General features: G+C 34.9%; 1 protein-coding gene across 1 annotated transcript in view; it reads left to right on the plus strand.

Moving 5' to 3' along the window:
• ROCK2 (Rho associated coiled-coil containing protein kinase 2) overlaps window positions 1-25,739 on the plus strand; it is a 137,052-nt gene that overhangs the window by 35,392 nt on the left and 75,921 nt on the right. The window contains exons 2-3 of the mRNA XM_060027086.1: window positions 18,222-18,303; window positions 19,532-19,632. Of these exons, the coding sequence (XP_059883069.1) occupies window positions 18,222-18,303; window positions 19,532-19,632 (183 nt within the window). The remainder of the gene's footprint in view (window positions 1-18,221; window positions 18,304-19,531; window positions 19,633-25,739) is intronic.

The following is a 25,739-nucleotide window of genomic DNA, read 5'->3' on the forward strand; positions in this document are numbered from 1 at the left end:
CTTTTGTGGGTCTGATTTTAAGAAAAATTTTTTCTAGGTTTTAATGATAGTTTTATGTCTGGTGTGATTCCTAATGCTTGACTGACTGCTGGACATTGTATATGAACATCTGCTTAGATGATTTAGGCTCACTGCCTTGTGCCTCCTTCCCTCCTTTCCAATTTTAGTCTCAGTGGTAGGATTGGCTTGCAGCATTAAGTCGGTAGTTGGTGGAGGTAGAAATCTTCCTGTTACATTGTTCATGAATTACGTGTTTCTTTCTCTTTTTTATTTTATTTTTAAAAATTAATTAATTAATTAATTTATGGCTGTGTTGGGTCTTCGTTTCTGTGCAAGGGCTTTCTCTAGTTGTGGCAAGCGGGGGCCACTCTTCTTTGCATGCACAGGCTCAGTAATTGTGGCTCACTGGCCCAGTTGCTCCGCGGCATGTGGGATCTTCCCAGACCAGGGCTCGAACCTGTGTCCCCTGCATTGGCAGGCAGATTCTCAATCACTGCGCCACCAGGGAAGCCCACATGTTTCTTTTTTAAGAGTCTCAGTTCAGTATACCAGATATTGGAATTTTAGGGGGTTGATATGTAGTAGTTATTCTTAGGCTGAATTCAGAGCCAGTTGAGAGAGGAGTAAATTAGGGAACTAAATGTATTATTGGTAAAATCTAGGATATAGGTTCAGATTTGGGACAGATTAGATTCATTGTCCTGAATAGATTTGGACTCTTCCAACAGATAGATCTCTCTCACAGAGGCAGAGTCTTCCTTGCTGTGTTTATCACAAAAATGAGGATAGATGAGAATTAGTGTGTATCATTTATATGGGTCAAGATTCTAGTAAATTAAGTAATTTAGTGTAACTTAAAATAATTGTCAATAGCAGTTGTGCTCACTGTGTCTCTTATATACAACCTATGATTCTTGCATCATATATTTTTATAAATTTGGCTATAAAGCATGGATTTATAGTAAGTTGTAATGTTGAACATGCTGAAATATAAAACATTGTTTTGTGTTCTCAAGAATAATTACAAAATGGAATATTTTATGGTATTCATGCCCTCAGTATGATGACCTTTATATAAATCTGGTTATTTGCCTTTTATATTGAGAACTTATCTAGGATTCAGAGACTTTTGAGCCCTCAGAATTCTGTCAGTGTTACATATACTACAATAATGTTGGCAGTTATGAAGTCTGAAGTCTGAACCATATGAGTAAGTACAGGAATCTCCCACTTACAATTTGCTTGACTTTTGATCCCAACTCCAACTTTAACCTTTAAAAAAAATTTTTTTTTTATTGTAAGTAAGACTTTACAGTAATGGCCAAACTCATATTTAGGATTTCCTGAGGGTTGCAGTCAGTGGTAACACAGGTAACGCAAATACAGTTACACTACAATAAAAAATTCCCCAGATTTTGGGATCAGATTACCATAATGTGGACTAAGTTAGAAGGAGAAGTAAAACATGGCAATACTTGTTACGGGGAAATTTACCAGGAAAAGAAAGTATCTTCAGGCCATCTTAGTTTGACTTTTATTGTACTTAATTAGTTCAGCCCATTCATAAAACCCCTCAAAAAATGTTGACACAGCTTTTATATTAAATGATTGGTTTCACACTTAGGAATGTTAAACTACCTTTTTGTGTTTTATGTTCTTTTATTTTTTGTTGTTACTACTTTTTGGCAGTTGTTGAGGAGAGTGATTGAAATAAGGTTTCTGGGAATAGAACCCTAATTTGTAATACTATTTCTATTTGAAATTAGAATTGGATTTATACATTTGGATTTCATTTACTGTTAGTTTGTAAGATGGATGGGGGTCATGTGTGTAGTTAATTAATGATTATCAAACCATGTTTATTAATACATATATATGTACATGCGCACATACATACAGTTTTGTGTGTATGTGTTTCATTTTTAGAAGTATTGGGTTAGATTCAGATATGTTTGTATTAAGATATTATTGCCTGTCATTTTGGTGACAATTATTCAAGAAAGGAGGATCAGCTGTATTACCTAGTGCCATAGGAGAAAATAGCATTTATAAAGTGAGATGCTACTGATTTGACCACTTTAAATTATATGTAGAAACTGTTAGATCATTTTGCAGATTTTTGGACTTATACTTTTTTCTTAAATACAAACAATTCAGTATATTTTATTATACTGTAAACTACTTGAGATCATTGTGGTTAGCTTAATTATAGTCTTGGTATCAATAGTTTTTCAAGGAAATATGGCAATAAAATATCAGAGACCTCTACTTACTTACATCTTGTGGTTCACACCATTGACTTAATATGAATATGAGTTTACCATCATTCTTTTTCCCAAGAGAAAACTTGATTTCTCTATGTATCTGTATTTTTCAATCAAGTCTGATACAGCTAACTCTTGTCTGTCAGCATTTGGATTGTTTATACTGTATGTTGTACATGCTGTTGGTAGATATTTTCTTGCTGTATTAGCTGACTGCAATACTACAGCTTTGTTTCTGATGGAAATAAGTTTGCTCACTAAGCTCTTTAGAGCAGGGACATTATCTCATTCATCTGTGCTATAGACATATTTGGCAAAACGATATCCCAGAACTATCAAATTTAGCAGTAGAGTTCTTTTTACCTGTTTTAGTATTCCTTTGCTATGATTGTGAAAGGGAACTTATTTTGTAATTGTATCTTAAGTCCTTTGTGTTCCAAGGACTTTGTGTACTTTCAGTCATTTACTAAATATTTATTTGCAACTACCACGTGCCAAGTCCTGGTTTAGGCCTGGATTAGGCCCTGGGAACGTAACAGTGTACAAAATAGACAGAAATTCCCTGCCATCAGTTTAGATTTTAATCGGCAGCCAGATAATAATAAATAGTTAAGATAATTGTATGTAAGATAGTGATTTATGGTAAAGAGAAAAGAGTAAAACAAGGAGGAAGATATGACTATATAGGGTGTTGATAGTTTAGAAGGTGCCTTTTAAGTAAAAACCTGGTGGAAGTAGGAGAGCTGGGCATGCAGAAACGTGGATGTGAGCATTCCAGACAGAAGGAAATAGCAGATCCAAAGGCCATGAGTCAAGAACATGCCTTGGTGTGGTTTTTTAAAAAAACACTTTTAATTTGGTAACAGTTTCAAACTACAGCAAAGTTAAAAAACACTTCTGTATACACTTTGCTAGAGACCTCATTCAAATTTTGTTAATTGCCCAAATAATGTCCTTGAGACAAAAAGGATCTGATCCAGGACCATGAATTGCATCCAGCTCTCTTTAATCTCCTTCAATTTGGAACAGTTCCTCAGTCTCTCTTGATTTTCATTTGTTCACATACTGAAGATTACAAGCCACTCATTTTGTAGACTGTCTTGCAATTTGGGTGGTCTAATGTTTCCTGGTGACTAGACTCAAGATATGTATTTCTGGCTGCAGTTTCACAGAAGTTATGTTGTTTTCTTCTTAATGAATCCTTTTTGGTGGCATGCAGTTTATCCTATTAGGTAGTGTTAACTTTAGATCACTTGATTAAAGATGATGTCTGTCAAGTTTCTAGTGCCCCCCACCCACCCCCATAATTAATAAGTATTTTGGGGGGAGATACTTTGAGACTATGTAAATCATGTTTCTATTCCCACTTCAATCCACTAGTTTTAGCATCCATTGATGTTTTTCACCTAAATTAATTTTTACCATGGTGGTTGCCAAAGCGTGATATTCTGATTCAAGTATTCCTTCGACTTTTATTAGTTGGCATTTTACTGTAAGAAAGAGAATTAATTAATATCTTTTTAACTTAAAAAAAATTTTTCTTGGCTGTAGCACACAGCATGTGGGATCTTAGTTCCCTGACCAGAGATCGAACCCGTACCCCCTGCTGCGGAAGTGCAAAGTCCCAACCACTGGATGGCCAGGGAATTCCCTTTACTTTTTTAAAAAACTTGTATCTTGAAGTAATTATAAATTCACAGGAAGTTGCAAAAATAGTCCAGAATGGTCCTGTGTACCCTTCACCTAATTTCCTCCAATGTTTATATCTTACTTAACTGTAGTACATTAACAAAATGAGGATATTGACATTGATACAATGCATATGTATAGTTCTATTCAGTTTTATCATCTATGCACCTCCTTACTTTTGGCACAAGGTCATCTTAAAATTTTCCTGTTCTAGTTCTGGAATCAGCTATTTCTCCAGGGAGCCCTAATTTTTTTTTTAGTGGAGAAGAGTATTTCAAAACCATGGTCTGGGTGGCAGGTAAGCTCATGGCTGTTGAACTGTCCCTGCACTCAGACCCTTGCAGTGGACAGGCCAAGGAAACATGGGGGTGTCTATGTGTACACCCATATAGATATCTACATATTTTTATATGCTTTTATATATTGGAAATCACAAATTTACACCAATACCTCCAATTCTAGCCCAACACCCTGTATTCATTCTAGCTCTTTTTTCCCCCCCACATTTGTACCTGTTCTCCCAAAATTAAGAGCTGGTTCCTATTATCATATAGTTACTAATTTGCTCAGTTCTTTTGTATGCAGCCAGCTCACCACCCCACAGAACTGTGATGTTGCTCAGATGTACCGTCTTGTGAAGGCCCTGGCAGCTGCCGAACTACCTTTCTACTCTGTTCCACTTATTCCTTGTGTAGGGCCCCTGTTGTGATTTTAAAAACCTTTAGAAGGGGCTTCCCTGGTGGCGCAGTGGTTGAGAGTCCGCCTGCCGATGCAGGGGACACGGGTTCGTGCCCCGGTCCGGGAAGATCCCACATGCCGAGGAGCGGCTATAGGCCCGTGAACCATGGCCACTGTGCCTGCGCGTCCGGAGCCTGTGCTCCGCAACGCGAAAGGCGGCAACAGTGAGACGCCCGCGTACTGCCAAAAAAACAAAAAACAATAAAACCTTTAGAAGGCCAGTGTGGCTGGAGTAGAATGAGTGAGAATGAAACTAATAGGGGATGAGGCTTGAGAGTTAACCAATTAAGTGGGTGAAGTACGATCGTGAAGAGCCTCATAGGTCATAGCAGAGAATCTGCGCTTTACTCCCGATGAAATGGAAGGCGTTGGAGGTTTTGAGTAGAGGAGTGATGGGATCGTCTCTGTGTTCCTTGAAAATAATCTGAAGGAGAAAGGAAGGGCAAAGCTGGAAGCAGGGAGACCTGGTAAGTAGGCTTTTGCAATAATTCATAGGGTGGTGTCTTGAACTAGTGTGATGGTAGTAGGGGTCGTGAAAACTGGTGGAATTCTGAATTCATTTTGAAGGCAATGCTGGCAGGATTTGTAGGTGTTTGGACTTAGGCTCTTGAAAGAAAGAAGTCAAGCGTAAAATGTGGATTGAGAAATGATAATTAGATTCAAAATGTGGAGGTCATTGATAAGCTTGAGAAAAACTTTTTAGATAGGGTGGTGGCAGTGGTGGTGGTGGTTGGGGGGGATTGATTGGAGTGAGTTTTAAAGAGAATAGGAAGAGAAAGGATGGGGGTGATGGCATAGATTTCTCTTTCAGGGAATTTCTCTATAAAGGCAAAGGGAGAAATAGAATGATAACTGTATGGGAAATCGAGTCAAGAGATTTTATTTTCTTAAGAGAGGAAGAAATAACAATATGCCAGTGGCAGTAATCAAATAGAGAATAAAAGATGAAGAGATGATAGGTTGGCTGTGGTGGGGGCAGAGGGGAGTAGTTACAGTGTTGTCTGTTAGTAGGCAGGAGGGGATGGGAGATGTAGTGTATAGGTGAGGGGTCGGCTGTAACTACGAATATAATGTAATGTGATTAATATATAATATAATGGCAGAAAAGAAAGAATATATGGGTATAAATGCAGAAATATGAACAGATTTGGTGATGAGAGCTTGTGTAAATTCTCAGTGATGTAAGAAGCCAAGACCTTAGCTGAGAATGAGGTTGGGAGAGGAGATTTTTGAGAGGTTTGAGAAGAGAGGAGAAAGTGTGAAATCATGCAGGAGAGTGGGAGAGAGAATGGACCAGGGAGATAATCTAGGATTGTCAGTCAGCAGAGGGCCACTTGAGCATGGTTGTGTGTTTTTTAAGTCACATTTAGTTCTGGAGGCGCAAGCAAGTACTGAGTAGAGAGAGTTGCATTTAACTGGTGATGTAGTTCTTCCAGGAGAGTATGATTAAGAGGAGCACGAGGGTAAGCACAGGGCAATGATTATGATGATTGACTGGAATACGAATTATGTAAAGAGTAAACATAAGAGTTGAGAGGATGAAGGACAGTGGAAAATGATAGGATCTGGATTGAAGGTCCCTTTTGCGTCAAAAGATTGTTGAAGTATTAGAGTGAGCTAGAAAGATAGGAGGTGGTGGTCAATGAGTAGGATGTTTAAAATTGAGATTATGAGGTGTTACAATTATTGGTAATGATAAGGTTAAGGAGACCACACAAGTGGATTGTCCAGAGTATTAGGATATCTAGGAGTATAATGACATCACCAAGAATTATGACAGGATTAGTGTTAGAGAGTGTGTCAGTTAGCAAGGAACTAAAATCTTCAGAGACTGAGGGTTAGTGACAGTGGGTGGCGGGTGCATAAGAAGGGGCGTGGTGGGTGGCTGATGATGTGTTTCAAAGCTCACAGTTTGCAGAAAGAGGAAGAAGAGTGATCTAAGATTGACCACTAGAAGCAAAGAGAACATTTACCCCACCTGCAAGATCTACCATTTGAGAGGTAATGTAAGGTAGGTAGTGTCATCAAGGGAAAAAGTAAGGAAATCTGTTTCCGCTTGAGCAGGAAGGTGAAAGGAATGGTCATAAAGAAGTTCAAGATAATAATTGAATTGTGAATAATGCTAACATAAATACCTACTTTCTTGCTTTACTAAGTGTAACTTATTTAATCTTAGATAATTGTATCACCAGTGTTTGAGGGCAGACTCTTATCTGTGTAAAGTTTCATGACAGAACCATTAGAGGAATCAAATTGAATGTGAAGAATTCTGTACTTAAGGAATTTACAGCTAATAGATGTGATAAGCACTGTGTAGGAATAACTGTTGTAAGTAGAAAGTGACATGTTCATTGAAGAACATGTAATATGTCAGAGTTCAAAAGATGGGAAATTTTTATCCTGGCATATCAAGGAAGGTTTCATGGAAATAAACTGCATTTGAGCTGATCTTGAAGCAGAGATAAGATCTGGCAAGTAGAGATGATCATGAAGAATATTTTCTTATGCTTAGCACTCAGTCATGGTACATGGTTGCCCCTTGACAAATGGTTAGTAAGTGTTGAATGTTCTGTGGTGAAAGGCTGATATAAGCAAAGTTATGAGGGTAGAAAGATCAGTGTGAAAGGTTAAAGTTTTGTTGGTCTAGGCAGTGCTCTTAAATAGAGATATAATGTGAGTCAAATATAAAATTAAAAATTTTCTGGTAGTCATATTTAAAAAAATAGAAAGGTGGGCTTCCCTGGTGGCGCAGTGGTTGAGAGTCCGCCTGCCGATGCAGGGGACACGGGTTCGAGCCCCGGTCCGGGAAGGTCCTACATGCCGCGGAGCGGCTGGGCCCGTGAGCCATGGCCGCTGAGCCTGCGCATCCGGAGCCTGTGCTCCGCAACAGGAGAGGCCACAACAGTGAGAGGCCTGCGTACCGCCAAAAAAAAAAAAAAATAGAAAGGTGAAATTAATTTTAATAATGTATTTAACCCATATAACCCAAATATTATTTTAACATGTAAAAAATATTTAAAAATATTAATTAGATATTTTACATTCTTATTTTGGTACTAAGTCTTTGAAATCTAGTGTGTATTTTATAGTTACAGCATATCTCAGTTTGGGCTATCGCATTTCAAGTGCTCAATGGCCACCCCGTAGCCAGTGGCTTCTGTATTGGACAGTACAGATCTAGAACAAATATGAGTGAAGAATAGTAGAACAATGGGAAGTAAGATTGCAGAAGGTTGGTGGGGCCAGATGGCACAGAATTTTGAATGCTAGTTAAGGGTTTCCTTTTCTAAGCATTTGTAAGCTGTCGAATAATTTTAAGGAGGGCATGAAAGGTACAGATTTAAATTTCAAGAAGATTGACTACTTAATAGTAGGCTGGAGATGGGCTGGAGCAGTGGGTGATTAAAGTCAAGGAAACAAGTTAGTAGGTAATAAATAATCAGAATCTGAGCAAAGCATAATGGGGATTGGAGTGGAGAAGGAAGCACCTGTGAGACCTTAGAGGAAGTATCATCAGTACAGAGGGAATGACTTGATGTAAAGGACAAAGAAAAGGATTTCGGAATCTGACTTACATAAAATGGCACTGCTTATTAGATATAGAGTAGGTAAGATTTGAATGAGAAAATATGAATTGTTTTGGTTATGTTGATGCCAAGATGCTGGCTGAATATTTATTTACCCAACAGTCTTGGGGCATATATTCGCTACTTTAAATATGAAAAATAAAAATGTTTACCTTTAAGGATAATAAAAAATTCATTACGTTTAAGGAATCTGTGATCTTCAAACTATTACTCTTGTATTACATCAGTAAAAGAGTTTTGAAATATCTTCAAATAGACATGTCTTATTTATAATTTGTGTACATCTATTAAAATACTGTGTATGTTATAAAATACACATGAAACAGGAGTTCAAAAGTATAAGCTAAATCTATAAACATATTTTTTAGATATTTATGACACCAGAAAAACTTTTCTCATTAAATTAAATATGCTTAATTGCTTTTAAAAGTTTTGGCTTCATGTTGTACAGTGAATTGAAGATCGAGTTTGAAGTTCAGTTTATTTTGCTACTGCGTTTTAAGGACTATCAGGATTTTTTTTTTTTTTAATTTCACAAAGATACATGGATACAAGTGGAAGAAGCACAGTATATCAGTGGCTGCAGTTATTAATCACAATACTCATTTTTCAGTTCCGTCCACTAGCTATACAACTTTTTTGTGTGGTTGTTGAAATTCGGTTAGTAAATTGCTGTTTTCTCTGATGAGTACAGTTCTTGAAAGCAAATCAGAAATAATTTATTTTTATATTTTAACATATGGCTGAACATCTTTAACTGGGTCAGAAAATTATGTTTTCAAATTTTAAAAACATGGATGTGAAAGTTAAAAAACAATTTTGATAGGCCAAGCATCTTATTATCTGCAAAATTCACATATGGATGGAAACATTTCCAGACACACCCTTTTTCAAAAATATTCCTTCCATAGCAAGAATTTCTTCTAAAAAGGAAGTTTTTCTTTTGTCATTTGTTGTTAACATATTACCTTTACTGAGACAAAATCTGTTAATTTTTTCCCCCAAATGTCTGCCAGCATACTATTAGTAAGTACTCGTTATCATAGGCAAGATCAGATTTGGAACACTTGCCTTTTTATAGAATAGAAGAAAAATGGTAATTCATCTCTAAGTTCAATAGCTTTTTAAAGTTCATTGTGACAAGATAGCTAGAAAACTTTTATGTGAAATTAAAATTTTTTTATGGTCGTTCTTCATCTCACTACAAAGAAAGTTCTGTCAACTTTAAAAATCTTATTTTTATAAATTTTACAGTGTTGATGCCATTATAGCACTTTGTGCTCTTACGGATTTAATTTCTTAGTTCTAAAAGCTGTTCACTGAATGAATTGCATGTTATATACTATATGTAATGTAGTTCTAGAGGCAGTTTTGTATTTCAGCTAAAGTATCAGCTCTCTCAGTGGTTACTGTTACAGAGGTTTTTCCTTCAAATTTAGTTTTATTAAAGAAGTAATTTACTATTGAGAATACAGTATATTTTCTTCATTACAACAGTATCCAACCATATTTTAACTGATCAGGTTAGAAGAAGTGTGTACTTTCTTCCAATTGTGTAGTAAACCTCTTTTATGGAGTAATTTATTTTGTTGCTTATTACATCAACTTTTTCAATTTTTTGTGTGTGTGCGTTCCAAAGATACTTGGTCTCAAGAAAATGTATTTTAGTTTTTTACCATATTGTTTTTCATACATTTCAGCCATTAGAAAAATCCAGTGTTTCCCAATGATGTCTGAATTAAAAACAAAAAAATAAAAAAAAGAAACCTTTTTTTGATGTTAAAGAAACTAACAAGTTTTATTTTTTTATTTTAATAAAAAATAAAAATAATTTAAAAAAGAAACAAAACTAAAGCACAAGGCTTTCAAACATTTATCATTAAGCTCAATGAAAATTTGTAAAATTCTGGGTAGCACACAGGCATTAAATATTATGCAAATAATTATAGAGATATTTTTCATGTTCCTGTTGTTTAGGTTTTAAATTGTGATGGCTTCCGTCATTAACATGAAATATGAATTTCTGAAAAGCTTTGTGTTCTGCAAAAATCATGCACCATAAATAACACGGCTTATGAGAATAATAGAGTAGGAACAGACTGTGCAAAACCTATACAAATTTTAACCATAACGCTAACAAAAACAATAATTCAAATAAAAATAGCAACAAAGTTAAATCTCTGTTGACATTTGTACCCAGCATCACAGACATTTGAATATCAGTAGCCTTAAACCCTGAGGCTTGAGCTTTTTTCTTTGAGATTTAGGCCTATGAAGGCCTTTATTTCTATAGCCTTCTTTATCAGGTTTTTGTTTGTTTTTAACAAAGGAAAAATATCTTCTCAGCTTTTTCAACTGCACTTGTAACCTTACTAGATAGCTTAATGTCATGAACAGTGTAGGGGATTTTGAAGCTACTATTTGTACTTTAGTAAGGCGTTTCTGCGTGATTTTTGGCTTTTTTCTTAATGTCATTCTATATTGCTAAGGCTTTCTCTTTAACTTGAGAAAGTTTGCCCATCATTTAAAAACATTAACAAGCTGGAAAAAATCACATATTTTACTTAATATTCAAATTATTCCCTTACTTGCCAGTTACATATGGGATAATTTGTGTTACAGAAATTCAGATTATAGCAGTACATCATTAATGATTTTGGATGTAATTCCATATTTCAAATAGGCTTTAATTTTGGGGGGCGGTGATGTGATTAGCTTGCCATTGTTTTTAGCCTCATAGTTTGGGCAATAAGAGCTTATATAAGGAGTAGGTTAAGAGTTAACACTGTTCTTTTGTTTGTTTGTACTAATTGCATTTTGGTATTATCTTAAATCTGTGATTATATACATTACATTCACTTTAAAAATAGCTTTATTGAGGTGTAATTGACATAAAATAAATTGTACATAATGAAATTGTACAGTTTGGTAAGCCTTGGCATATGTCTGCACCCCAAAATGGAATGCTTTTCAATCTGCTTGGTAATCTTTCTACTAGTAAATTTTTAAAAATCTGGGTACATGTCAGCTGTAGTATGTCACAATTCAATGAAAGGTAACAAGAGTGAGATGTTGCTGAAAACCTCTATGTTAAACTTAAAATTTTTTAAGCTTAAATGTGTAAAATTGTAATATTTTCTTCTTGCACCTCAGTGGATCATCTTATACATTCGCATTGAGTACATTTACCCAACTTGGGAGATTTCTGAGGTCCGTTGGATATTTGTTGGATACTTGGAAATATGGTACTGAGTACTAGGGTAGAAGTAGATAGAGCTATCAGCCATAGAAGATGGTTGTCAGAATAAAGTTCACATATGTGTTTGTTTCGCTAACTACTCCCTTGGAGTGTAGGAGAAATTATGGCTATTTGTGAGTTCCAGTTAAGGATGATTTTATGTTCAGTGTTTTTAAGTAATTTTCTTTTAAACCAGTGATACTAACGTGTCTCTAAATTGATTGACAAGAAATTGTTCCTACTTGAAGTACAGTTATTGCCAGAAATTGATCAATAAGCAGCGGAATTTTGTATGAAATGATAGTTGGTAATCGGTGTTTAGAAACTTTAGATTTGCCTAAACTATTATTTTTCAAATTGTTTTAGCAATGAGACCTTTTCTCTGCCAAATAAAAATTTATAGACTACCAAAATGTAAAACAGACCAAAATATAGTGCATTAGATTCCCTTACCGAGACTTGCTCACTTCTTTTATTTGTAGGGAAGTGCACATACAGTGGACAAAAGAGAGATGGGACAGATATTGAATCTAAAAGGTTTTAAAAGTTTTTCTAATTTTTAGAAGTGTTACTAAAAAAAAAAAATTCCCTCAGATGTGTAGAAGAAATACCGCTTCCTGGGTAAGGAGGAGGTACACCTTGCTTCTATAGTTCTACTGAGAAGAATATTTTGCTTTTTCATTAAAAGTAGGTGGGCCAGGGACTTCCCTTGTAGTGCAGTAGTTAAGAATCTGCCTGCCAGTACAGGGGACACAGGTTCGAGCCCTGGTCCGGGAAGATCCCACATGCCGCGGAGCAACTAAGCACCTGTGCCACAACTACTGAGCCTGCGCTCTAGAGCCCGCAAGCCACAACTACTGAGCTCGTGTGCCACAACTACTGAAGCTTGTGCGCCTAGAACCCATGCTCCGCCACAAGAGAAGCCCCTGCAAAGAGAAGCCCGTGCACCGCAACGAAGAGTAGCCCCCGCTCGGCGCAACTAGAGAAAACCCGCACGTAGCAACGAAGACCCAACGCAGTCATAAATAAATAGATAGATAGATAGGTAGACCATTGAGTCTGTACAGCTACATAAGTAGTCAGAGGGAGAAAAGAGCATGTGCTTTAAAAACAACCACCAACAACTATTTTTGTTTTGCTGAAATGTTCTTCACTGTTCCTAGTGGTAGTTGTATGGGTAGCAGAAAGAACTACTTCTGATTACAAGTTTTGCTTTTGTTATGTACCAAAATGGCTCTGTCCCAAAACACTTTTCCATTTCCTAATACATTCCTTTTCCAGTGGGGGTTTTTACGAGAATTAAATGAGAAAGTGATTCTACTCTGTCTGGCACAAAGTAGGGGCTTAATGAATGTTGATTTCCTAGTGTGATTTGTGGGTATATATTTTTGCCCTTTAATTTTCCTGTGAACTTGGTTTGTAAAGTACTTGGTTGCGCCTTAAGAAGTTCATTGTTTAGATTTGATTAATATTTGCCTGGAAAACTGAGGATATTATGTTTGTGAGTATAATGGATGTGATACTGAAATATTTTCAGTGATTGTTTTTATGTGGGATATAAAATGAAAGAGTTAAATCTCTGTAGTCTTAAAAAATATTAGTGAGAACTGTAGTGACATATCAAATAATAGTGACATGTCTAATAATAGGGAAGGACAGTTTTGTGTTTGAAATTCTGTTAATTCCATCTCAGATTCACTCAGCAGTGCACTCTCCTTTACAATTGCCGGATTGGTTTTAAAAATTACAAGAAACCTATTTTTCTTTACTTGGAAGATGGGATACAGAATTTAAGGTTGTATGACTCCGCATGACCCCTTCCCTCCCAGCTTCAAACACAAATAAGGATTTAAAAGTGTTTGGAGGATAAGTCTCTATAATAGAAAACCTTCATTGAAACTTAGCAAACTTGGGGAATTTTTAACTAATTTTTGTCTCATACTTCCTCTCTGATGAAGTAGACAGTATATTAGATAAGATATGTGAAAATGCCTGAGAATAGTGATGGCATACAGGTTTTTAAATGTTTTACTGTTTATTTGCCCTGTGATGTTTTTATCTTGTCAGTTAATTGATTGTTGTCCAGTACATCCAAAACAGTTTTAATGATGTATAACACACACACACACACACACACACACACAGAGAGAGAGAGAGAGAGAGAGAGAGAGAGAGAGAAAAGTATATATACTATATGTATTGATATATAGCATGAAAGGCTTAAGATCAGTGGGAACTGTATTCTTTGTTCAGAGGTTCCCCTTCCCCACAATTCAGAGTTCAGGTTTTAAGCAAGTTTTTGTTATAATATTCCCTTAACTGTTCTAAATATGAATATTACTCTCTTAGACACCTATTACTTCATTAATGTACCACCTATATTGTTTTGTAGAGAGCTTTAAGAGCTGATTTTACTATAGCTATAGGTAAAGATTCATAAAAGCAAACCAGAAAACAATTTTTATGCTTTGTTAAAGTAGCTACTCAAGCTTATGGTGAAGTTAACATATATCACACAAAATATGTGCAATATACTTTCACCCATTACTCTTTAATTTCTTACTTTCCTAGATAACTTTTTTTTTCCTTCAAATATTCTTTTTTGATAGGGGACAGGATAAATTTAGTCTGTCATTAATTTGGTTGACAGATCTTAAACTAATGTACTTACAAAGCTATATTATAAAATAAGCATTAAGTATTTTATTTAACTGATATTGATAAATGATAGCAGATTAGTTAATATTACTTAGTTTTTCTAGGTGAAATAGAAAGTTTACTATAAAAAATAATATGGCGTATACATAAGATTCAGAAGGTTTTCTGCATGCATAGAGGGTGGCTTTAAAATCTATGTTTTATACGCTAGCGATGGATTTGTTTGGCCCCACTGTTTTTACTTTTGTGTTTGTATTTGGAGTTGTAATAACAGAAGGAGAAAATGTAAATATTACAAATTCATTTACATGACACATCCTGGTCACTTATCTGTACAGCAGATACACAGAAATATGTTTCCTATTTTGTTGTCTTAACTTTAAAATGTGGATATTGTTCAGTATTCTGTTAGAGGAATAACTTTATTAACTTTAATTTCAGTAATAAAGTATAAATGTATCATAAAATTCTGATTCTGTCACTTATAAAATGTATTGGCTGGGGCAGGTTTTTTAACCTCTCTAAACTTCAGTTTCTGTACTTACTAAATGTGAGTATAATAATAGTACCTAGTTTATACATTGTTGTGAGGATTAAAATGTTGATTGGTTGAGCTGTGCTCAGCACATGGTACAAAGTAGTCAAGAAAGTTCCTATTATTAATAATAAATACTGTATTGACCTGTGTAATTTAGTTATAGTTTTTGGTAGATAGACCGTAAGGTATCACATAACTTATGGTCAAGTTGAATGCTTGGTATTATTTAGGGTCTATGAATGTGAACTCACAGTAACATCTTTTTTTTTTTTAATTTGGCTGCGCAGTGCGGCTTGCGGGATGTCAGTTCCCCGACCAGGGATTGAACCTGCACCCTCATCAGTGAAAGTGCGGAGTCCTAACCACTGGACCGCCAGGGAATTCCCAGTAACATCTTAAAGGAGGTTTTTGTTTTGTTTTTTAAACATGCAGCAATTATAGAAAAACAAGTGCTAAGAAAGTGGTGCACGGTGGTTTGGAAACAACAAATTTATGATCTAAATAGCTTTTATAGAAGCCACTGATGATCTCAAAGTGTCTAATGTCTCAGTCTTGATTTACTTGACTTACCAGTCATATTGATTTTGTGGATCACTCTCTCCCTCTTTGCTACATGCTTCACCTGGCTTCCAAGGTACCACAGCAGTCTCGATTTTCTCCCTCCTTTACTGCTTGCTTCTCAGTCTCCTGTACTCCACAATCTCTTAATAAGTGGTGTATCCCAGGACTCAGTCCTTGGTCCTTTTTTATTTGTCTACACTCACTCCTTTAGTGATCTTATCTAGTTTTATGGCTTTAAATACCACCCATATACTCACAACTCATAACATTATGAAACTTTCAGCTAAAAGATAATTTGCTGCATTTAACAATTGAAATTTCTGGAAGGATGTCTTCATCATTTTGCTTATCACTTTAGACATTCCAGGTTGGTGAAGTCTTTCCAACCTCCTTCCTTTTTTTTCTTTTTCTTTTTTTTCCTTGGTGGGTGCATTTTATTTGGAGATTGAAAAACAGTTAGATATTTAGAAGCAGTTTATAGTGAGAGTAGTTCCTTCTTGGCAACTAAAGTATAAAAGGCTCTGTGTTCAGGAAAAGTTAGGAAAATAGGCCATTCTGTACATACTTTTTTCCACCATGACGATTGTAATGGGAAAAATTGGATGTTGGCTTGTACCTGTTTATTCAGAAAGAGAGTAGGATAAATCACTTTTCTCTCTACTGTCCTCTGATGCTAACTTTTTACGTACAGACAACCCAAGTCAGTTCCAGTATTACAGCTGATTCACATTTTAAGCCAGTGATACTAGAGATGCGGGAGATCTGGTAACTGGGCAAGTTCTGGGGGCTTAGCTTAAGATTTACTTGAAAGCTGTGTCTGCTCTACCTCTTTATGCAGTTTCATATGAAACTTGGGCAATAAGATTTTTTTTTAGTGTCTTTTTTAGGAGCTGGGATTTTCACTCCAGCTACTGTTTTAAACCCCAGTAATCAGTCTGGTTTTCGCCCATTACCACATTTAGGTTCTTTTAATTCTCAGTTATTGGTCTTATTGCTTTCTGCCCTGAAGTCCAGTAGATCTTTGTGACTTTAGCTCCTACTTTAGCTCCTACATTGCTTAGCATTTTTCTTTCTCGTTCTTGAATATTTTGTGGTGGTGGTGTTTTTTTCCTTTCAGTGGGGCTATGACTTTTAAATGTTCTCCTGTCATCTCTGTGCATTTGAAAGTAGGGAAAGGGACAAATAGTGTTAATTTTCTTCATTGCTTTGAAGTTTTAATTGTAGGCTTTTGTTTAATATAAGTTTTATTCTTTTAAAAGTTTCTTAGCTTTATTATCACTTTCTATGAAAAGAATCACAGTTGAAATCACAAGACACTGAAAAAAAAAATCTTAACCTCCTAAGGTTTATATGAAACTGCTTAACGAGGATGGTCATAGACATGGGCTTTCATTCAAGTCTTGAGGTAATCCAGCAACTGTAACTCAGTATCAATTTTGTGTACTGAAAATACTAGTATCTTTTAAAAATTGAGAATTTGTTTCTTAAAAATTGGTACTAAATAGAATGTTTCAAATGTAAAAATTTATAAACATAGAACCTCAAGTATAAATGTAAATATATAAATATGTATTACCCCTACATTATCTTCTGATGTAAACTATTAGCAAATTAAGGTATTAGTATTATTCAAAAATAAATATTACCAAAATACTTAATGCACAAATGAAATAGTATGTGATCTTTAAGAAATAGTTTTAAAAACCCAAAATAGTATTATTGTTGAGTTGAGCAACTGTTCAAGTGTTCCAACTGCTGAAAAAGCTCTCTGACTCTATACTAGTGGGGTATATTATGGGAAAATATTTATAAACTTTCCAGATTTTTTCCTGTTTATTTAATCTTTGTGTAACTCTATTTCTCTGTGATAACTTTCAGTTCTTCTAGAATTAGTAAATTAAAAACTCAAGTTACCTTTCTAAGTTTTGCATGTAATTTTCCCCACATTTTCTCCCTACCCAGATCCTCAAAAGTTCTCTTTATTACTGTTTTGTTTTCTGTAATCCTCCAGCTTCCTTCTTTCCCCTTCCAAGCTTCCATTGGTGGTTGAGATGAGGGAGATGAGTTAAGTATATTGAACCTCTAAGATTTAGGTAGTATTTTGCTACATCATTTTCTAATAGCAAGACTTGGGCATGCCAAAGTCACTTAATCTCTCTGAACTTTAGTTTATTTTTTAAATGAGAATATGTCCTTCTGCCCTCCTCATTTACTTGGGGATGAAACAATATATGCACTAGTGTTTTAAAAATACTGTTTTCTTCACAAGCATATCCATTAAGTAATTTGTGACTTGGTTTGTTTCTTACTAGTTTTTTTCACTCCCACCAAGTTATATGTATGTACTTTTTCATATTTTGATTATAAATTTAATGCATGCTTGTTGTAGAAAGTCTGGAAAATACAGAAAACTTACAGAAGAAAATAGAAACCTGAACAGTGCATCATCCTGTTTTCATGTTTTTAGGGGAAATTTAGTTTTGAGCCTGAATTTCCTGAGGGTAAGGATAGTTAGTGTCTCACTTATTTTTAGATTTTCTATTCTTTGTATACACTAGGCACAAAATTAATGCTTGTTGAATGAATGGGAACTAGTCTGGGTGTATTTCTTAAAGTCAAAAGCTTGGTAAAATTTTACTGGACATTGGAAGAGAGAAAAGACATCTGACTAGCAAAAATAATAGTGGATGCATATTCTAAAATGACGTTTTTCTCTTGGCTAAAAGTACAATGGAAAACATGATAGGGTCAACCCTAATATTCTCTGGCAGAAGTTAGGAAACTATTTAAAGCTATTGGATATGGTGCCACTGGGGGCAGTTTCATATCAAAGTGGATTAACATTTACTCAGTGAGAACAAAACAATAAAATTTAAAGGCTTTTTATCTTGAATGCTTGAAAATTGTAACAACTTTCTTTTTTCTCTTTTTATTTTTTTGTTAAACAGGATGGCTTAAATTCCTTGGTCCTTGATTTGGATTTCCCTGCTTTGAGGAAAAACAAAAATATAGATAATTTCTTAAATAGATGTAAGTATGTGTAAATTTCATATTTGATCATATGACTCTACTTTTTTTTTTTTTTTGCGGTACGCGGGCCTCTCACTGTTGTGGCCTCTCCTGCTGCGGAGCACAGGCTTCGGACGCGCAGGCCCAGCGGCCGTAGCTCACGGGCCCAGCCACTCCGCGGCATGTGGGATCTTCCCGGACCGGGGCACGAACCCGTGTCCCCTGCAGCGGCAGGCGGACTCTCAACCACTGCACCACCAGGGAAGCCCTGACTCTACTTTTGATAGAGATTTATGTTTAATTAGTATTATTACAGTCCACAAACTTTTAACTTATTAATTTTTTTATTTGCTATTTGATTTATTTAAATACTAATATTCTTTATTTCAAAGCAGAATTGCCAAATCAAAGTATGTAAAGTAGGTAAAGTTCAAGATTTTGATTAAATTAAGATTGCTTAGAATTTCAGGACAGGTCATTTATGGCAGTTCCAAGAGAAGTTTTTAATTAATGTTAACAACTCTAAGACTTAGCTTTACATTATCCAGAAGACTTAATGAGCTTTATGTTTGTATAAATGTAGACATTTCAGTCTAGTTAATGAAAGATAATGTGATAACAGTTATTGCCATAAACGTAGTAACTATTAATATATGCCAGTATTGATGTTGCAATGAAGTTGTAAATGAAGTTGAATTCTGAGAATAAGAAATTCTCAAAATAATTATATACACTTTATGTGAACACAGTATGCTCTTTAATTTGGAATTAATCAGAGACTAGGCTGTTTTCCTAATTAAAAAATCTTATCTATAGTTATCAAATCTACAATATGTGATTACTGTTTTTCAAAGAAGTAATCTACCAATATTGATGATTGAGATTAGCCTTGTGTACTTTCATAGCAGCTTTCTGCAGTGATTCAGAGTGTACTCCAGGATTGCCTGGATCGTCATAGTTTCAGCTGTCATATAACTTGCCAAGCAACAGAGTCAGAAACAGAATAGTTTAACTGCTACTTTTTGGTAGTCATTAATGTGTTTATATGTGTTAAGCTAGAGAGTTTTGTCCTTTGATGTAAAGTGTATGTGTCTTAGAGTTTTAAATAGCAACATTTAAAAATTGACGGACTTAGCTGGAAACTAAGCCCAGTTTCTTGAAATAAAAATTTGTTTACAAATATGGTGATTATTTTAAAAGGTTGCTTATCAATATGGTGATTGATATTATGGTGATCTTTTTACTGTAGATGAGAAAATTGTGAAAAAGATCAGAGGTCTACAGATGAAGGCAGAAGACTATGATGTTGTAAAAGTTATTGGAAGAGGTGCTTTTGGTGAAGTCCAGCTGGTAAGAAAGAATATGTTTTGTTCTTTTTATTATTTCTTTTAATGACATGGTTTTGTGAAACATTATCAGTGGCCCTTGAGTAAATCTAATTTCTGTGTCCAACCATGCCAGAAAATTAGTTTTATGAGCTTGGTCAAGTCATTCCATCTCTGAGAGCCTTAGAATCTTCATCTATAAAAAGAGATAATTGTGCTATAAATACCAGGTCTTTTCCAGCTCTGAAACACTGGGATTTAGAATAAGGCCAACTTGGCTTCACTCATGATCTGCCTAGCAGTTAATATTCTTCCAGAACTACTGTGTTTTTATTTAGTATGTTCAGATTAATAACATCTCTGCTTAATTAACTGAGATTTATTTAGATATACGAGAAACCCAACAAAGGCATTTTAATAACTGAAAGTAAATATAAAATTTACCTTTGTAGACCAAAGTGGTAGCACTGGAAATACTTCTAAATGTTTTCAAATATTTCAGATATTTTATTTATATTATTATATGAAGAACTATAATGTAATATTCCTATTTTCATCACCTGAATATGAAACTCTTCTTTTTTTTTTTTTTCTTCTTATAGTTAAACTATGGAGTCAAATTCTGTTTTTAACTTAATAGTGCTTTATTCATGATGGAGCACCAAGAAAAACTGACTATGTGCCAGCATGGGTTTCTCTAGGAACAAGTCATGACAGACTAACCTTTTGTCTTTTTCTCTTTCATTCCTTCTTTCCTTGATAGGCTTATTGAACTTGTAGATCAGGATAGTGCAATAGGTGTAATATATATCCATAAGATATTTGAAAAAGTTTGACATACTTGAGGATGATATGGAGAAGTGTCAACGAATAAGCATGTGGATAGGGAGCTTTATAACTACGTTAGTAGCTGTATTCTAAGGAGCCCGATGAAGGCATGAATGGTTCCTTGGACAGAGATCTCCAAGGTCAGGTTTTAGGATTCTTTCCTCTCCTATTAAACATTTTATTAATGACTTGTATGGAGGCAATGGTGGCATGTTGAATAACTTTGCAAATGAGTTACAACTGAAGTATGAAGATGAGCCAAAACCCAGAAATCATCAAATGGGGAGGTCATTAGCCAGATAGAAGAAGTGAAATTTAACCGGAATAATGACCAGTACTTGGGTGTGAAGAACTCAAGGAATAGATTGCTTAACAGTGATTATGAATTAAAGAACAATTTTCCTAAATGTAAACCAGGCAAAAGTCATTGGTGACGTGGCTACCCAAAATAGTAAAGTTTGGACTGCTGTAATAAATTTCTAAGATAATAGAGATAAGGTTTTCTCTAATTTGAGATGACTGGGCCATACCTGGCATATTTAATCCACTCTAGATGCCCTGTTGCCCTGTTTTAAAAGGGACGAATAATGCTCAGGGACTTGAAATAATGCCATCTGAGGTATGGTTGAAGGAATTGAGATGTTGATTGGGAGTAGATTTGAAGAATGGGCTGCCTTTGAAAGTAATGAGGTTTTGTTTTTGTTTTATTTTTGTTCTTAGTGAAAGTGCTGAAGCTTCAGCTGGTAGAATGCTCTAGTGGGTAGGGTAGGCGATTAGATTACATGACTGTTGATATGACAGTTTCTATAAGATAGGGAAATTATAAAGTAGTTGAATCCTAGCTCTGCCATGGTCAGACTCAAAAGATCATGGTGAGTTCAGGCAGATTTCTCAATCTCTCTGAGTTCCAACCTGTAGAATACAGATAATAACAACTATGTTATGGGGGTCGTTATAGGAAACTAAATGAATTAACAAAATAAATAAGCCTGGTTGTAGTGTTCTCTGAGTGTTAACCATTATTATTATTTAGTATTTGATATAGGAGTCATACTATTGTGTGCATGTTTCAAATACAATACATGTATTTGAAACAGGCACATTGTTTCTTCATACTTATTTCATTGTGGTTAGGGAATAAACACTAGAATTTGAAGTTGCATTTTTGGGGGGAAATATGACAGACCTTAACTTGTCATGTTTTTGTGTCAGGGTAGTCATTGTTCTGTGTTAGATTAATTTGATCATTAAAGTTCAGTATGTTAAAGGAAAGGAAAACATAGAAACAGAGGCTTTTATTTTTGTTGTTAATTTCCATCCCGTATTTCATTTTGGCCACAGGATATGCAGAAACAAAGTCATATGTTTTTAAAAATGAAAAATATTTTAATGTTCCACTAATTCGATGACCTGACCTGAGAGCTTGTACATGTTTGTTTTGGCTTTAGTTCTTGGTTGTTACCTTAGGCAGGGACTCTTAAAAAGAAGAATGAGATTGAAAAGGGAAAAGCCCAAGTGCTTCTCCCATAGCCTTTTGAAGTTGATTCGTATGTGGAAGATAAGTTAGTTAGGCAGATACGTAGGGAATGTTCCATATTTGGCACATCTTTATGATTATTTTTTCTACTCATCTGAAGAAAGTGTTACAGTAGTAGGTGCAAGTGTGTCTTCCCTTGTGAAATGCTTTTTCTGGTCAAGTAAAAATACGTTGTCACAGAGGACCTACCAGTCAATTTCCACGAAGAAAATTCTTATTGTAAAAGTATCTTTGGTATGTCACAGCAACTATACCGCAGTATAAGAGCTAGAGTCCAGACTACCTGCGGTTGAATTTAGACTCTTTTACTGTCTAGCTGTGACTTCAGACAAGTTACTTAATCTCTCTGTGCTTAGTTTCTTATCTGTTAATGAAGATAACAATAGTGTTTATACCTCATGAGATTACTGGGAGAATTAAATGTGACAATATATATAAAGCATTTGGAACAGTTCTTGGAATATATTCAATAATAAGTGTTTAGTAAATGTTAGCAATTAATTGTCAGACATAAAACAGAGCATTTATCTATATCCGTCAATGAAATAGTTAATCAGGATCTGTTATGTTCTAGGAGCTGTGCTAGCCTCTAAAGATACGGTAACAGAGCCTCTGTCTTGCTGAAAGTGGTAGTTTTGTGGAGGAGATGAACAATTTTACTTTAAACAAGTAAAGTTTTTTCAGATTACAATAAATGCCATGAAGGAAAAGATCTGGGTGCTATGAGAGAATAATGGAGGAATGTGCCTTATTCAGACTGGGCAGTTAGGAAAGGTCTTGCTGTGAGAAAGTGACATTTGAGTTAAGTTAAAGGAGTTGGCCACATGAAGAAGTGGGGTTGGAGTGGGAGTTAAAATACAGAAGGAACACATGTGAAAATGTCAGAGTCAGGAGAGTGACAAGTCATTTAATTTATTTGGGTGTAGATTTCCTCATCAGAAAAGGCATTTCTCGTGGATTGAAAAGTTCTATAATCCCTGGAGGGCAAAACTTGTTCAGCTGTTGTCTTTTGTCTTTATTTCCCCTATCTACAGAGGAGATGTACATTTATGTTTTTATATCATGAAAGGTCCACAACAATGGATGGTTTTATCTAATATCCCTCTTGTTTTTGGATTCTACTCTTTTGGAATATTTTATCACATCTCATTTCGATGGAACATAATATGAGTCAGTATAGTATATTGATTAAGAGCATGTACTCTGGTGACTTCCATGGTGGTCCAGTAAGACTCTGTGCCTCCACTGCAGGGGTGCAGGTTCCATCCCCGGTCAGGGAACTAACATCCCACATGCTGCGAGGTGTGGCCAAAAAAAAAAAAAGGTGAATCAAGGATTTTGAAATGAATTTATAAATAAATGTAAAACTGGCTTTAAAAAAAAAGAGCATGTACTCTGGAGCTAGACCTCTCAACTACCTAACTTCTTTGTGACTTAGTGTCCTCATTTGTAAAGTGAAGATAATAATAGTTCATTATTCATAGGTTGCTATGAGTATGAAATGAGCTAATATATGGAAAATATCTAGAATAGTATCTGACACATAGTGAATAGGTAATAAATTGTAGGCTAAAATTGGAGCCTGCTGGAAAAGCAGTTAAGGTCCTTTTAAAGATTCATTTACTAATTTCACATATTGGCTTAACAAAACATGTTTTTATAGTTAAGGTAGTAATGTTCAACTTTTAATAGATATTTTTGCATAAAGTACTCTGGTACTGTGGAAAAACAGTCAAAGCCATCTACTTTTGTTTCTGTTCTATGGTATGCAGATTTCCTGTCATCAAAGGTTTCATTTCTTTATTTTGGAGTGGCACTAATAATAGAACTTTTATAAGAGGTTTTTTGAGGACTAAATTATGTTATACATATGTGGTACTTACCATGGACGTGGCACATTGTAGATATCAAGTAAATATTAGCTGTTGTCACTATTGTCAGTTTCTGTGGATTTATGGCATTAAATGAGTTTTAATTTTGAATAAATAATCAGAAGTCTTGTCCTTACTTTCATATATATTTATGTATGTTAATTTGCTAGGGCTGCCATAGCAAAATACCACAGACTGCTTAAACAACAGAAATTTATATCCTTACAGTTCTGAAGGCTAGAAGTTCAAGATCAAGGTGTTAGCATGTTTAGTTTCTTCCAAGGTCTCTCTCCATGGCTTGCAGATGGCCACCTTCTCGCTGTGTCCTCACATGGTCTTTCCTCTGTGCATGCACATCCCTGGTGTGTCACTCTGTATGTCCTTCATCACCTCTTCTCATAAGGACTCCAGTCAGGTTGGATTAGCACCATCCCTAACTCCCTCTTCTTAATGTAATCATGTCTTTAAAGGCCCTGTCTCCAAATACAGTCACATTCTGAGGTACTAGAGGTTAGGGCTTCAAAATGTGAATTGTGGGTGAGGGGGACACATGATTCACCCCACTACAGTATGTATGTATGTATGTATGTTGGGATGAACTTTCCAGTGAGATAACCTTTTGACCATGGTATGCATGCTTACTTTTTTTGTTTATGTTTATTAACTTGGACACTAATTTTCTTTTCTTTGAAAAAGAAAGTTATAAATTCTAACCTTGCAAATGCCTTCTTAAGGTAAAAATACAGTCTTCCTCTCTATTAGTAGAATATACATTGTTCTTCAGATATTCCTTTGGTTAGTTGATTAGCAACTGTTTATTAAATGTCAAGTATCATTATAAGCATATAAGTATCGTCAACACATTAAACAGGTAAACTACTCAGACAAGGCACCTTTACATCCATGGAGCTTTTGTTTTGAAACTGTTATAGTTTCAGAAAGAAATTGTGGTCTAGGTTCTAAAAGTAGAGTTATAAATTAATCTTCTTAAATGTAATGCATATATGTTAGGAATTACTTATATGTGATTCTTTATTCGGGTGAGATGTATAAAAACAAGTTTTCATGGTAACAGTGGAAATATTTTTATTTTGAAGCTATATCTTATTATTTTGGAGTTTGGAAACCTTTAATTGGTTTTGCGATATTGTCTACTCATTCTCCTTAAGAAAATATGACATTAAATTTTTTCTTGGTGGTTTTATTTAAAGCTCCACAGATTAATATATGAATGTATTCTCATTCTCAAAGGTCTAAATTACTTAGAATTAGGTAAAATATGAAAATCTCTATCATGTCTTCTCTCGATTCCCATTTTCAAACATAAAGGTAACCAGCCTGTTTGTAATCTTTTAGTGCTTTGATAATTAGAAATATTAGGGGACTGTTGCAAAACTAGTGTCAAATTATTTTCAGTGGATATTTATATTTTATTCTAATTATTTTCATTCTAGGAAAGTTGAAACCTTTCTGTATTGAGTTATAAAAATTGCATCAATGCTAATTTTTCTCTCTTGAAATTAAAAATTATTTTATTTATATATCAAATATGTTCATAGTAGAATAATAAAATAAGCCAACATTATACTTTTTAAAATCACCTGCAGTCCCACTACTGAGAGATAACTACTTTTATTACTTTGATGTATAGTTTTCCAACTTTTCTGTTTCTAAAGATATGTGTAATATATGTATATTAAGGGACCATATTATGTACATGGTTTTACAACCTGTGTTTTATTATGCAGCAGTAAATAGTAACACACACTTGTATAACAGTTACAACATGCCAGGCAGGCTGCTAAGCAAGTGGTATATAGTAACCAGTCTTTACAACAGTCTTTGTAGATGGTATAACTGCTGTTATTCCCATTTTACAGATGGGGAAATTCAGGT

This window comes from Delphinus delphis, chromosome 12 (genome assembly GCF_949987515.2).
Source record: "Delphinus delphis chromosome 12, mDelDel1.2, whole genome shotgun sequence".
NCBI lineage: Eukaryota > Metazoa > Chordata > Mammalia > Artiodactyla > Delphinidae > Delphinus > Delphinus delphis.